Below are 16,711 nucleotides of genomic sequence, written 5' to 3' on the forward strand. Positions count from 1 at the left end.
CGTAATCCGACAGAGCGGCGCTGGCGTCGTCTTTTCCCCAGTACGGACTTCTCCTCCAAGTTAAATGTGTTTCAATTTGTGTATCTTTGACGGTGCAGGTTTTTCCCGGAGCCAATGGGCGCCGCGCAGGGGCGTGGGCGCGGGTCGCAGTGGCGCACCGTGATTGGCGGAGAAAGCGCCTACGTGGTGGGGGGCGGCGCCGGCCCGCCCAGCGCGGACCGGCGCTCCACCCCACCACCGCCGCTGCCACCCCCTCCACCGCGCGTACACACAGCTGAGCGGCGCGGCGCGTGCATTGGCGCACTGTCCGTCCGTCTGTCGGCTGAGGCGGGGCGCAGCGTCGGCAGGAGTGCGTCCAGAGCTACGACCACGCGGCGGCGCAAACAGCAGCTGACGCTCTGCTGTCCACGCTTTCGTAAGGACATACTGATGGAAGCGAGGCATCAGACAGCTGTTAATTCATCTTTAACGCATGTCAAGGAGCAGAATATAGCTTGAAGGTTGTAATACCCGTTGGCAGATTCCACTAGCTCAAAGAGTGGTTGAATCTACGCAGTGAATGGAGTGCTGTTTTGGTAGTGTTTTACTGAGGGACAAACGATCATCATAAGTATGTCTGTTCACTAGTGGTAAAAAGAAAGTTCTGTACCACGGTACTTGTTATCACAGTCTCGTTTCATCAAAGGACAACGTTGAATTAGGACGGGTAAAGTGACAATCGTCTGGAATGTCACGTGCGCACATCATGGCAGAATATCCGCACGAAAACGTTTATGAAGAGTGATTTTGTAGTTGGTTAACTGTGACGGGGAGGTACGTTCTCGTGTGTGTTGTGACGTTTGTAGTAGTGAGGATGTGCCACTGAGTTGCCTCTGCGTAAGAAGCGAGCAGACACTATGAGCACGTCGGACGTGGAGGAGGATCGCGAGATCAACGTAGACACGGACAGCCGGTGCAGCGGCGACGACGACAGCTACCGCAGCAGCGACGGCTCGTCACCGCCCCCGCCGCCCGCGCACGCGGTGCCGCTGCCGCCCCCGCCGCCCCCGGCGTCCTCGTCTCCGCCGCCGCAGCAGTCGGCGCCGTCGCTGCCGTTCAGCATCTCGCGCCTGCTGGGCACGGAGCCGGCGCTGCCGCTGGCGCTGCCGCCCCCGCAGTCGCCGCTGCCGCCTCCGCAGTCGCAGCCGCCCCCGCAGCCGCAGTCGCTGTTCCCGCCGCTGATGCGCGTGCCGGCGGCGCTGGTGTACGCGGGCGCGGCGGGCGTCATCCGCGTGCCGGCGCACAGGCCGCCACCCCCGCCGCCCCCGCACGCGCACGCGCCGCCCTTTCCCTGGCTGGACGCCGCCGCCCTGCAGCGCAGCGCCGCCGCCGCCGCCTTCGCCTCCCACGTCGTCAAGGAGCGCCTCACAGGTAACGCCTTCTTCCCCGTGTTCCTAATATATATACCGCAGTGGAACAACGGCTCTAACAACGAGACATTATTTCAGTGTCGGAAGTATGCACATTGATATTTTTCTAAAACTTGTCAAACAGTCTTGACACAGGGTGTTTCAAAAAAGAACGACGTGATTTCAAAACTCCATATTTATTGATCAAAATATACTAAAAACATGGGATAAATAGCAAGATACAAAAAATTAAAGTTTTAGCTATGCTATAACAAACGCTCTCTGTGTCCACCAGCTGCAACACGAACAGGGAAGATGAGCGCACTTTCCTTCACATATCCCCACATGAAAAAATCGCATGGGGTCATGTCTGGCAATCATGGTGGCCGAGAATGAAGTGCAGAGTCTCGGGGTCCCGTGTGCCCTTATTCAGGCAGAGTATCACTGAGAAACTGCCGTACGTTGTTATGCCAGTGCTATGGTGCTCCATCATGTTGGGAATCAAATCATAGGAGTCCTCCTGAAGTTGAGGAAAAAGCCAGTTCTGCAGCATTTGAAGACAGCTCAACATTGGACAGTGGGCATGGGAACCCGAGACACTGCCCTGCACTCTTTGCCTCCAACGTCGCCAGATGTGACCCCATGCGACTTTTTCTTGTGAGGATGTGTGAAGAAAAGTGTGTTCATCTCCCCATAACCTTGTGACATAGAGAAAGTGAAGAACAGAATAACAGCTGTCGTAAGTTCTGTAAATGTGGATACGTTGTGTAATTTATGACAAATTTAGCTATCGTCAAGACGCTGTTCGTTGCTGCTGCTGGTGGACACATAAGGCATTTGTAGTATCATAGCTAAAACTTAAAGATTTTATTAGTATTTTGCAATTTATTGCATGTCTGCAGTATGTTTTTATCGAGTATTGAAATCAGGACATTCGTTTTGAAACAGCCTGTAGAATTGGCTTTATTTTTCAAAATTATGAAGTACCAGTAAATTCCCACCACCGATTCTTTAAAGAACCCAAATCCGTTGTATAAAACGTCATGTCTTCTGAAATACACGTCGCACAGTGACAGAACTCCCTAGCATAAAAGTCTGATCTCACGAACTATCGATGTTATTTCACAAGTACATTCAGTGGCAGGAGCGGACTATGCCAAATTTGTTGCGAATGGAATTAATACTTAAGAAATAACAAATTTTCAACATCGAGTCTGGTAAAGCAGTTTTACTGCATGAACAGTGACAATGTAGCAAGCAAAAAACTTCTCTCCTTTTGTTATTTTGTGCGGGGTGCCGGCGAGAAAAAATTTCACAAAGGTTCGAAATTATGTGTAAAGTTTGTTGGAAGACGCTAAGTGTTGTCATGCTGAAATACTGGATGAATATATTCTGGATAATTTGCGTGCCTTGAATTACGTTGCCTCAAGATATTTACAAGTTTATAACTGTAATAATTGACTTACTGTACTAAATCTGTATTGTAGGCATATAGTATCAGTATTATATTAAGTTGCTGAATTCAGTCAAGAACAGCATCAGTGTAGGAAGCTACAGAATTTTTTCCTTCCATCATTTTGTGAGGGAAGTCAGCGAGAAAAAATTTCACAAAGGCTAGAAATTATGGATAAAGTTTGTTGGAAGACGCTAAGTGCTCTCATTCTCAAATACTGGATGAGTATATTCTGGATAATTTGTGCGCTTTGAGTAAAATTGCCTCAAGATATAAACTCTGTCCGAAAAGACCTCGGAAGACCCAAGGGTACCGACCGACCGCCGTGTCATCCTCAACCGATAGGCATTATTTAATGCGGATATGGAGGGGCATGTGGTCAGCATACCGCTCTCCCAGCCGTTGCCACTTTTCGTGACAGTAGCCGCTATGGTAGCTCCTCAATTGGCCTCACAAGGGCTGAGTGCACCCCGCTTGCTAACAGCGCTCGGCAGACCGGATGGTCACCCATTCAAGTGCTAACCAACCCCGATAGCACTTAATTTCGGTGATCCGACCACTGCGGCAAGACTATTGGCTGCCTCAAGACGTATACCCAGTGTGTAGCTTTAATACTCGACTTATTGTTTAAAACCTGTAACATAAGATTTTAGCTCTTAATGAGTGGATCATAATATCATTTTAAAGTTTGAATTCGTCAGGAACTGTATGAAATATTGAAGATCAATTTTTTCTCATCATGGAAATCGGTAGACAGGCAAGCTGTAACGGGGACTTTGCCCAAAGTTAGCAGTTTAGTTTACAGGTAGGCCTATGATGATTAGTCATGAACACGCAAATTTCAGTTGAAACGACAAGCTACCGTAACCAGTCACAAATTATTTAAACTCCGCTATAAACCAACCACAGTTGTTTTTTTTTTAATTTCTGTTACACGTTTCGGTAGGTTAAACTCCATCATCAGGTCTTTTTCATTTGCTTTCTTTTTTTTCCAAAATATTGCTACCCAACTGGTTACCCAAAAATAGTACACAAATAGTGTTTTGTTTTGTTTTTGGATTCTGCTACCACACAGTGCCACAGGCTACCTATAAGTCACATGTCTCAGTCCATCTGATAGTGGAGGTTTCACCCTCTGAAACGCATAGTGGTATTTAAATAATTTTTTTTACAAAGCAGTTGAGGCTTTCGTGGTCACTTATTGATGTTTTGCCTGTTGGCTTCTGCGTCAGTATCTTCGCCCGAAGTTGGTTTAACAACTTTTCTGACGCATCGCCAAGACGAGCAGCTGGCATTGTCAAAGGTTCGCACTCAATTCATGTTCGTGGATGGATAATGAATCTTTGATGATGTCAGCCACTCCTGCTTGCGAAACGTCAGAAAAATTATTAAACAAACTTCGGCCAAAAATCCCGAACAGGCAATACTAGCTACACTCACTTGTAGACCCAAATGATATTCATAACAGGCGTAGTAAAGGCGAACCTAAAGTGTTCGCATTTAAAGCTACATAAATTTATCGAAACAAATTTTTACACACAATGTTCAAAATAAAGAATTGATAAGTTGTACAAAGTAACATATCGAATTACATAAATTTATCCGAGTACAAATTCTCACGTAAATACACAGTGGATAAGTTGAAGGATGTAACGTAGGAGTCTTTATAACTAAGGAATAACTATGTAAGTAGTTACCCCGTTTACCACACAGACAATAATTATCTCGCTCCAGTTTACATGTACTTGAACTATACATTACGCTTTAGTATAACACACGATTGCACTGGTTGACTGTTCCGTCGGTCGTTGATAGAATATTTTATATATTTTGAATGACACACACACAACTGCAATGTTCTACAACATTGGTTTTTCATTCAAAATGTAATACACAATTCTATTAGTTTTGCGACTATAGCCACGTGAACTTTTAAATGATATTTTCGTATTAACAGTACTGTTTATTATAATTTCCACAGTTACAATTGCGGCTTTTCGGTCATTTTCGAGTGGGTAAGCTGTAGTAATTTATTTTTTTCCATCAGTGGTCTGATTGGTTTCATACGGTCCGGCACAAATTCCTCTCCTGTGCCAACCTCTTCATCTCAGAATTGCACTTGTAACCAATGTAGTCAATTATTTGTTGGATATATTCGAATCTCTGTCTTCCCATAAAGATTTTATCTTCTATACCTTCCTCCAATAATATGGAAGTTATTCTCTGATGAAATAACACAAGTCTTATCATCTTGTCCCTTCTTGTCGTCATTGTCCTCCATATTTACTTTCCTTGCCAATTATGTGAAGAACTTCCTCCTTTCTTATCATTTCACCCAACTTTCAGTATCTGTTAGTACCAACATATTTCAAACGGTTCGATTCTCTTATTTTTCAGTAGTGAACACTAAAGTTAGAAATTTCGCAGGCAAAAAGATTACACGTTTAACATTGCTTCTATGAAATAATCTGTATTGATAATTAGTGTATGTAACGAATGCTGACATGAACCAAAACCTCAAATCCTTTTCGCTTATTTTACTAATCTTGATAACCGCAGGTGTTTTCAGCACGTGAGTATATTTTCCCGATTATTAATCCAGATTATTTTATGAAAATGCTGTAAAACTTATATGTTTTTTGCCTGTAGAATGTCTGACTTAAATGTTTTTTATTGACTGCAGCTTAATTTAAATTAAAAATGACGTAAAAATCGAATATCTAATTGTGAAAAATCTAACACATACCAGTACAAAACTTTTATACAATGTTCGTTTTATACAATGCTTCGTTAAATTTACTATCACATGTTTATCTCAGTGTGATGACACATCGATAATTATGTTTCGGCAGTTGTTTTTGTGAAACCCTTCTCGTTCTCAATGCGGCTTTTTTGAATAGACAGCAATGTAACTTTAGGAAAGGCCCTAATTTACATACTCGACGATAACATGTACACAATCTCTTGTCTGAGTCGGCAGTAGTAGCATAGCAAAGGCCAAGAAACATTTAGGTTCAAAAGCCAGTTCGACTTTTCTTTACGTAATGATATTTTTTTAAATTCACTTTAGAAGAAGTAACTTATCAATTAATCGATTTGGAACTCCCATTAGGACAATTGTCCTCGCATTTATGACCAGATCATTGTTAATTTTCATTTTTATCTGAAGGTGAGCAGGAGAAGTTCTTAAGAAGCTTCATCAGTAATAGCCCTCGATCTGAACAGCGAGCCGTATTTTAAGCAAATACGCAGGAAAAAACTATGCTGAAATTACCAACAGAGCGGAAATGAATATCGTTCGACCGCACACCTAATTTATGAATCGATGAGAACTGATAATAATAATAGCTTATCTAAACTGACGGTGACGTAATCAGTTTTAGGACTCATTTTATTTACACATGTCCCGTCAATAACCTACACACTAACTTGTTTGTTGTTACCTTAGAAACTACAGAGAACACACCGTGCAGAAATCCAGCTTCTATAATAAGGAGCTTTTGTTTTAACCAAAATCTCAATAGATGAGCTACTTTTTCTTTATTTGTCTTCGTCTTATACTGTTAACTACTACTTTGTTTTTCTCGGAATTTAATATTCTGAAGTATTTTTCTGAAATCGTGTCTAGTATTCCATTGGCTTGTTTGACGTTTGTGCAAGATTTGCCTAATTTCCTGTATTCATTTGCACCTCTTTATTTTTTTAATTATTAATACGTTCAGTCACATTCCTCAGTGACCTTATCTCAACCTGGCACACGTAACACACCTTCGTTTATTTCCCCATAACTGTTTCTTATCTTGTATTCATAATTACTAATTTTGATATTTTTTATAGATAATAGCTCTGCGACTCCCCATCCAGCTCTCTCATGACAACAGCAAATTGTTAAACCCTACTGATTTTATATAAGAATACTTTGTACCAGTGTATAATTTGAATATACTGATTTCATGTCTTATACTATACCACACAGAACAAAAGTCTGGTTGAAACCTGTAAAACTGATGAATAACGATAAGACGAAGATAATTATGTACCTTCAAAAGCATTCCTTCAAACGATGTCTATCCTTCAAAAGCATTAACGAATGAAAGAACTCCGTGCTCAAATGAATTCAATTTATAATGAAGAAGTTTAACAATACTCTCTGTGGGATACTGTTGACATTTTTATTTGTACTTCTTCCAAGGGCCTATATGCAAATGGATTTTGTAAACTTATTAGAAGGATATACATCTGGAGAAGGTTACACAATCTAAGGTGTGGATTCAGTTGACGCCTTTTATATTTGACCATAGGTTACGCATAGTTTTTCCACATACAAAATCGTTATATGATTTTGTGCTCTACTTCGGCACTATTATAGTGTAATATCTGTATAAACAGACACATGAAGTCTCTGCTAGAACTACTAATATATTACGCCTGTTATTGCTACAATACCAAAACAAGATAACTCTACCGATATTCCAATTACTCAAATTATTAAGCGGGTCCTGTTGATTATAATAGTTCAATAAGCTACACATTCTACGCGAGCGTGGTATCTTGTTTTCATAACACACGTGGTCAGCCAGTATTTTTGAGAAAACTTCCGAAAAAGTAGGAGAAACTACAAAATTCATAATCTTGTAAAATTAGAGAAATACAGGTATTAGGTGTCATGTACAGTTTCTTGGTCCTTTTACCCATTACAGTTCTGAGAAAATTACCGTGCAGTCGGCGGGTTTTGTGATTTGTCATATAACGTCTATGTGAAGCACACAACTGCACCAACTTTTTTAAACTAATACTAACTGCAGTACCACGAAAGTGATATGAACTGGTCAGCTGAATGGACTAAAAATACCTCTACTTATAAAATAATTAACTTTGCATGTCTTATTTTCAGCTATTGGCTTATTATAAATTTCGGAGACAAATGAAGTTGCGGGACGACGGTCTGCTATTCGCTAACTCCTTCTCTCTCCTCTCAAATGTCCCAGAGATTAGTATCTTCAGCGCTCATTCGTTGAAGAAATTATAATGTACTGGGCGACGGTGTTTCGCTTTTGTTTAGCTGCTCTAATATTCCAGGAAGCGGTTCGTGTTATGTGCTGTTCGTAAACTTTATTCATCTTATTTGTTTCGTCTCGATGTAACGTTACGGAAATTAATGCTCTTTCTAATGCGTTCTTGTAACAAATTGTGAACATAAGCGCATCTTCACACTGATACACCCATTACCTTTACAAGGATTACTCCTTCATGGGCAATGTACATCTACTACCACCTTCCCACCAGCGTCTGTTGCGAGAAGCTCAGCTTTTTAGTTGGAGAATAACTTATTTGCTTCGCTGATTTTAGATAAAAGCATACTTCATCTTCTATTAATGTATATTTCGTGTTCACGTGCCTTTTCGGTTAACTGCGCATTGTTTTAGCTGCAGCTTTTTTAAGACTCTCATTCGTCACATTGTTTAGCTGTTGTGTCCGATAGAAGCTTTCCTTCAAAAACGTTTCCCTTTACATCTTTACGAGTGGTGAAGAGACGTTATACCAATTATTTTCATGGAAAGTTTAATTCTTTGTAACCTTAGTTTTAGATTGTTGCCTACATGCAGTGCAACATTAGTTTTCTTTCGCCTACTAGTGCCAAGTATTGGAAAATAATATTTAAGAGTGAAACTGTTCTTGTATCTGTACTGTAGATCGGATATTTCTGTAAAACTTTGTTATCGGAAGATTACCTCCTCTTAACAGATGAAATAGAAGCGCTGAGATTTCATATGATTTCATCCGTTTGGCTTCTGCAATCGTGTACACAGTTTTGGCATTGCTAAATTTTTACTACACACAAACAAATATAGCGGATGTTGGTAGCTACATAAATAACTCACTACTACTTAGTTGCTGATTTAGAACAATATACTTCACAAACCAATATTGCAGTGCTTGTGTTATTCAGAAATACGATGCAATGTTCCTTCGGATATGCGCGTACTTCCGAAGGAACCGGCAACGCGGCGGCTACAGAAGTTATTTATTAAATGTATTCGCAGTTGCGAATATGGAAAACCATTAGCTGTATAAATGGAAATACGGCAATGAAAATTTGTCCCGATAAGGAACTCAATCCTGGATTTCCGTCTTATCGCGAACCGTACCATACCAAGAGGCTATCCGAGCACGACTTCACGGCCATACCCAGTCTTCTATAAGTCGTCGACTATGTGTCTACAACTGCACTCGTACATTAATATGTATAGTCCTGTACAGGGAAGACATTTTTAATTGAAAGTCGCTTGTCCGGTGTGGCGGGTAAATACGGTATTGCAGTGCCTGTGTTACTCAGAAATACGATGCGAAGTTCCTTCGGACGTGCATACACGCATGCATAATTGATGTACAAGCACAGGTTGTAGACACGTGGTTGACGGCATATGGAAGTTTGGGTCTCGTGAGTCGTGTTAAGGTACGGCTCGCGATAAGTGGGAAATCCGGGTTCGAGACCCGATCCGGGACAAATTTTCATTGGCCTCATTGCATTGTACAGCTCATGGTTGTTCATATTCGCAACTGCGAATACATTTAATGTACTTGCCAATTCCCAACCCCAACCTTATGCACAAGCAGGGGCAGTGGCAAGGGAGGGGGGGGGGGGGGGCTATGGGGGCTATAGCCGCTCCTAATGGGCTACACAGTATAAAATGACTTCAGAAATCAGCGAATATATTACTCCAACAGATTCAATCTTTTTTTTATAATTTTGTAGCTATATAGGTTGCAATGTATTTTAAACACATTTCAATAAAAGAATAACAGCTGCAAATAGCTTACTGTCTAAATCAATAAATATTATTTAACTTAAAATGGGCGTCTTATTATATTTAATACACATTTTTTACCCTGAACTCGAAAACAGTTACGAAAAACCACTTTAAGCAAATCCAAATTTTACCAGTTTGTCGGTGGAGGACCCCAACTATCCTTTTGTTAAGCGATATTCCACTCCCTCAAAATACACTCCCCCCATTAGCCCCCCCCCCCCTCTTGACCGACTTCTAGAATCACCCCTGGGCACAAGCCATTTGGGTAAATTCCCGGGTGCGATCAGAAATTTGACTATCCAATACCATTGGGAACTCGTGAAAAAGCAAAATATAAGAGGAGATCACACATGTTGGTGCTTATGTACCCGCGTGGGACTCGCACTAGGTTGCATAGGCCTATACTCTCCTCTTACAAGATAACTGTGATGCAAACGTAATTTAATGAAATGTATCTGTTACGGTTCCTGTTACCAAAAGGCAGGTCGTTCTGATCAAGTGGTTTAATTGCTGACAACCGTATACCATTACACCGGAGTGACTCCTAGGCATCCGTCGATGCAGGGCAGTGAATTCGCAAGACAAGACAATTGTACCGGTGCTCACACGTTCAGCAGTCGCGTCGCTACAGACCCTGATACCTCAAATATGCTTAACAGCGTGAGTGAACATGCCTCAGCTGGAGACAGTTTCGTTTTGTCCGCATATTAACAGCATTTTTTAAAACTTTTGTTTGCGTTTATTTTACGTACCTCGCAACTTGTAAAGTGTGTCGACGTCCGGAATATATTTCAAATATGTTCTTACGTAGTGCTGTAGATATTGTTTGCAAATACGACTCTGTACAATGTGAGAATGTAAACCCTTGTTTTGTGATTCCCAGCACCCGTATATACACCACTGGCTACGACGATTAAAAAACTACTGTGAAATACTATCTCGTTTGTTTTATTTCAGGAATATTGTCTTGAAATATTACTCAGTTATATGCTGCGTTTTTCATGTCCGCAGTATAATGCTTTGAAACTGGATGTAACAATCTAATTACAGAAATAGGCTAACACACTTCCACAGAGATTGATATTTATGTTTACATTAAACGTAAAGGATTACTGAGCAAGCGTAACTTCTTTTTAAAATTATTCATGTTGTTCACAAAATCTTCTGTTCACCATCAAAGTAGCCGAACATTTTGTTGTGTGCTTAAGATTACGCCGAAAAAATTGTGGTTTAATCTAAGCGTTAAATGTGTGAATGCGATAGTTGTTTTCAGACCAAATTTGGTTGCTGACAGAAACTTCGTAATGGCAAAACTGTTCTGTGATCATGTTCGTAGCAAGCCTGTTTTTTAGACTGCTGTATGTAGCGTGTTTCACAGCGTATTCTTAGACTTTTTTTTTCCCTTCAGAGCAGCGAGGTTTATATGGATTGTGGTGTATGTCATCTTTCTCTAAACTTTCAGTATTTCTTAATAGATGTCACACTTCGTGCTGTTCGCTGACATCGTTAATATTGGATTTAACATGCCTATTTTTCTTCTCCTTGCCAGGAACTGATACCTCCGCATGCATGCATTTTTACAACTGCCTATCCGTTCCTTAGTTTTTTGTTCAACATAAATTTATTTTTAGTATCGAAGACCCGTGCGAGCTGTTGGAATTTTTGTCAAATACTTTCAGGACATCTGTACTTGCATGTATTAACCCACGTGCTACTTGTTTCTCGAATAATATCAGAATATCAATACTAGTTAAAGAACAAGTTACAACTTATCGCTATAAATGCCAGCTTTTGCGAATTTTTGGGTAGTAAAACCATGATGAGCTAATATGACAGATGACACATCTCCATGCAGCAGTTCTTGTGATGGATATGAGGGAAAGAAGAAATGTGCCTCTCAGATGATGCAGAAAGACGAGCTCTACGTTCACTAACGCCGTAATTGCAGAACACAATTAATCTAAAACCGACGCTTCACATATGGTCCAGGAGCGTTTGTGAAATAGAATAGCAAGAGCTTCTTATTAGCTGTAGCTACATTGCGCACCACGTGATGGAAAAGGATTCTTCAATCGATGCGCTTCCGTCTCGCATTCGAACATCAGTACTGACGAAATAGTAGGCAAAATAAAAGCAATCGTACAACAATCAATGTGTAACGTGTTCCATAAAATTCTGTCATTACCTCTGTCACACTGCTTTTGACATCGTGAATTAGGTGCAGTTATTCACAGATTATTACGTTACTCGACAGACATCACCAGCAACTAACGCGGGGGAATACTCGTTGTATGCACTAACGAACTAGCGTATAAATTGCACAGTATGGTGATGGACTATAATTATATTTTGTGTGTAAAGAGCATTCTGGAGCGTGTCATAAAGTCATTATTCATTTTTGTTGTCGCACTAAATTTCGAGTTAGAACAACAACATTCCGTCTGAGTAGGTATCGTTTGCAGTATCCCCTACCTCGAACGGTCATTACCTCTGTCTTTGGTAAAAGCGTCTATTTTTCTTGTGAAATACGCTTTAATTGCGAAATAGTTCTGATAATTAGACTTGTTGCGTGACTAAGAAACTATTTGTCGTAGCGCATTTGTAAGCTACTACTTCACTTCTTTCAACTGTCTCCTTCAGCAATAACAAGTTTCAGCTTTCTCTAGTAAACTGAGTAGAGGTGGACGATCACATTACAATAGACGGAAGATAAAAGCTCACGAATCACGACGCGCAGAAATGTTTTGAGCAGCGGCAGGAACGAATGCTGATATATGTAGGCTTAAGTAGGTGATCTCCACTAAATGAACACATTTACAAGCACTCCGAATTGAATATCAACTTAGTTTGCAGTTTTACAGACATATTATTAGCTTTATCAGTTTACCAAACTTTTTTCTCTATATCTTATAAGATTCTGGATCTTCGACGTACTCGTATTGACCAAATATCCAACTGATCCTAATTCGTGGGGAAGAGTGCTCCAACTTCTCTCGAAGCCTGTATCTCTTGACAGTCATTCCTCGGGCAATGCAATATATATTTATAACTTTACTACTCTAAGCAATGTTTTTCTTAGAGCAACTACACACGTTCTTCCAGTGCTCTGTACATCAGAGGTGATCCTAAACAGCTTTTTTATATTGTTCTTATTGCTTTTGTCTCTCAGTCAGAATGTTATCTCCTTTACCTCGACGATACAAAAAGAACGGAGATTATGGCATAACGTCCCATCGACTGGGAGGTTATTAGAAGAACAGCACAGACGCGGATTTGTGAAGAACGGGGAAGTAAAAGGATCGTGCCCTTTCAAAGGAACTATCCCAGCACTCACCTTAAGCGATTTAAGAAAACTATAGGACATATGGATGGTCAACCCGGGATTTGAACCGCCTTCCTCCCGAATACGACACCAGTATTCCCATATGCCACCTCACGGAGTCTGTATTACGTATTGTCACTGATGATAACTATTATGGAATGGTCGAATGCTACTTCTGAAAGCTCAACAGAACGGCGAGAAATGGTGCACCGGGGACTTTGTTTTATATGCAAGACAACAAACTTACGCACACAATGCATCACACAGGAACTGTTTTGCTCCACAGGATCGATGGTTTGGACGCATCTACCGAGCAGCCCAGCGACTGCCTCTTGTTTATGCAGCTGGAGGAATAAGCAGTGGACGTGCGACAGCACTGTGCCACCGTTGCAGCGTCGCAAATTGCAATGGAGCAACGAACAGAACTTTCTAAATCAAGTGTTAAGGACATTCCCCGAAATGTTCTGAAGAAGAGAAAACAGAGTGCAAAGTTTGTCCCGTACACTTTGACTTCCGAATAAAAAGCAACGACGCATGGGCACCTGCCGCGGCTTAATTGAAATGAAAAACGCAGGCCGTTCTTTTCTGAAAAGAAAAAAGCACCACTCGTAACGAGGTCCGGTATTATCAGAATGCATCTACCACAAAACGACAAAGTGCAGAGTGGGCCTCTGTTCGCCAAGACCGAAGAAGTTGCGAATGTGGCGCGCGTGATGAGAAGAACTTTCCTGGCAGTTCCACAAGGTTGTATGACTGTTCTGTGCGTAGAACTCAAGTGGAGAGTGAATTTGTAGAACACCCGAAGCATTAGAAACCACCATCTTAACTATTCTCAATTTTTTATTAATGCGGTCTCGAAACAGTTTGGACTGAAGGTTCGCCGCATAAGCATATACAATACTCACTGTGGTAAAGACGGTGCCAAATATACAGTCTTCGACTGAAAAAGTTACGTGAATTCACGAATGCTCCACTGAGAGATATTCGAAAACTGCACTATGCCTTTAGACTTCTACAGTGGCGTCATTCAAAATGTTCAAATGTGTGTGAAATCTTATGGGACTTTACTGCTAAGATCATCAGTCCCTAAGCTTACACACTACTTGACGTAAATTATCCAAAGGACAAACACACACTCCCATGCCCGAGGGGGACTCAAACCTCCGCCGGGATCAGCAGTACAGTCAAAGACTGCAGCGCCACAGACCGCTCGGCTAATCCCGGGCGGCGTGGCGTCATTATGACAGGGAACTACTAGTTTTACGGTCTCTCATATTCGGAGGGCGATAAAGAAAGTAACGGAATTTTTTTAATTTCGCGGGCTTTGTACATCAGATTTTCAAAATTCTTTTTATCTTGTTGGTAAACATGATACTGATGTATGTTTACATTTTCAGCTGTTTTAAATATTTGATTCATCGTTGACAGTTGGAAAGATTGTATGTGTTTTCGAGCTCTCGGCGAATTTTTACTTTCGAAAAAGATGGATCAAATAATCTGCATTAAATTTTGCTTGAAAAATAAAGTGTAGCAATGCATTCGAAATGTTGACTGTGGCTTTTGGTGAATCTATTACGAGTAAGACAAGAGTTCAAGAGTGGTACAAACGTATCAAAGAGGGTCGAGAACACTCTGAAGATCATGACCTTCCTGGACGCCCTAGCACGTCGATTACTGACGACGATGTGGAAGAAGTCAAGAAAATGGTTCTGGTAAATCGCCGAATCACCATTAAAGAGATTGCTGATGATGTCGGCATATCCTTTGGCTCATGCCAAGCACTTTCTCAGTTGTTTTGGGCATGAAACGTATGGCAGCAATGTTTGTTCCGAAATGGTTGAATTTCGACCAAACGGTTTCGGACTGGACCTGAAGGTATAGAGTACTTTTAATATTTTGGAAGACGGATGGCTACTTGTAATTAGACATAAAAAAGTTTCAGTTCCGATCGTGTTAAAAACATACGTAATACCGACTTTAAATCATGTTCTTGAAAGGAAAAATATCTGATACGCTATTTTTTTCTTTCCCTGAGAGCTACGGGGTTGGGATCGCGCTCTTTCCCCCGAGTATGGATGCCCTTGATTAGTCCTAATCTGAAACGAACCACCGAAGACCTCTGATTCATTATATTAAAATACTCAGAAAATATCCCTGAGTGGCGTTAAAAATTTTGTCGGTGCATTTCGAGTTCTTCCCGAATATGTGTTACCTAATAATAACGTCGAAAACACTAGGGAAATTACGATACTTCTGAAACTTCCGAAACAATACGCAAGCGAAATTGATATCTGTAGACACATGATACGTGCAAAAGTTGCCCTCTGCCAGCCACCGTACGCTGGCGTGCTAGCTGCAGACGCAGGTGAAGACGTAATTATCGCTGTCACCGTTCCGTTCGCAGAACACAATCAGCCGGAATGGCCGAGAGGAGAGCGCCCTGTTGGTGTGCGTCGGAGCTGCAGCTGCTGCGGCCGCGACCACACAGATTGCAGTGCGTTGCATTGGCGGTTTTCCATAATTACGTGTGCAGCTGTGAGCTGGTGCCCCGTGCCCTCCTGGAACAGCCATTTCATAAACGTAATTAACGTGATAAAACGCCGTTAGCGCGATTCATAAAGGGATGGCGGAATCGCCGCGTTTCAGCAAATCGAGATTAAACGCTGCGCAGGACGCGATAGCGGCAGGCCGAACTGCCAGTCCGTGGTACGAGTAGTACGGGTCGTTACGTACGCCTTACAGCGGCACTCAGCTGGCTGCACTTAGATCGCCGTAATGGAACTCGCTCCCGTTCTTTCTTTTCCCTTCTGAAAAGCTGCAGTGTGCAAAAGAATGAAAAGTAACTGTAAGGACGATACGAGCAAGTACCCGTCACATGACTGCTCTACAACAGTATTACCAAGCTGGGAGTAGTTGCCCCATGAACGGAACGGTGAAATGTAATATTCTGACGGGTAAAAACAAAAGGATTCAACTGTGCTGCGATCACAAAACTAAATTATCTTTAAAATATCACAATCACGAAACATCCGTACCAAAAAATAGAAAGTTGTCCGAGGCACACCAATACCCAAGAAAGGAAATAGAAATAAGCCGCTGTATTACAGCCCCACATGCCTCACGTCGATTTGCAGTAGGATTCTGGAACATAAAATGTATTCGAACATTATGAATTAGTTCGATGAAAACTATTTACTGACAAACAGCCAACACAGATTCAGAAAATATGGTTCTTGTGAAACACAACTAGCTTCTATTCTCACGAAGTTGTGCTATCAACGGAGGATGTCAAATTAATTCCATATTTTTAGATTTCATGAAGACATTTGACACCGTCCGTCACAAGCGGCTTCTAATGCGTGCCTATGGTGTATCGCCTCAGTTGTGCGACTGAATTCGTCAGTTCCTGTCAGAAAGGTCACACTTCGTAGTAACTGATGGAAAGTTATCGATAAAAACGGAAGTAATGTCTGACGTTCCCCAAGAATAGCCTCCCTCTTGTTCCTGATCAACATAAATGATCTGGTAGACAATCTCAGCAGCTCTCTTAAATTGTTTGCAGGTGATGCTGTCATTTACCGTCATATAAAGTCATATAAATTCCAAAACGATTTAGACAAGATGTCTGTATAGTGCGAAAAGTGGCAGTTGACTCTAAATAATGAAAATTGTGAATTCATCCACACGAGTGTTGAAAGGTATCTGCCAAATTTCGGTAGCACCACAAAACACATAA

General features: G+C 41.4%; 1 protein-coding gene across 1 annotated transcript in view; it reads left to right on the forward strand.

Annotated features, from left to right (window-relative positions):
• The first annotated feature begins 896 nt into the window (after positions 1–896).
• The window catches only part of LOC124788555 (T-cell leukemia homeobox protein 3-like), a 434,467-nt gene continuing 418,652 nt past the window's right edge, over positions 897–16,711 (forward strand). The window contains exons 1-2 of the mRNA XM_047255826.1: positions 897–994; positions 1,313–1,410. Coding sequence (XP_047111782.1) covers positions 897–994; positions 1,313–1,410 — 196 coding nt within the window. The remainder of the gene's footprint in view (positions 995–1,312; positions 1,411–16,711) is intronic.

Source organism: Schistocerca piceifrons, chromosome 3, assembly GCF_021461385.2.
Source record: "Schistocerca piceifrons isolate TAMUIC-IGC-003096 chromosome 3, iqSchPice1.1, whole genome shotgun sequence".
Lineage (NCBI taxonomy): Eukaryota > Metazoa > Arthropoda > Insecta > Orthoptera > Acrididae > Schistocerca > Schistocerca piceifrons.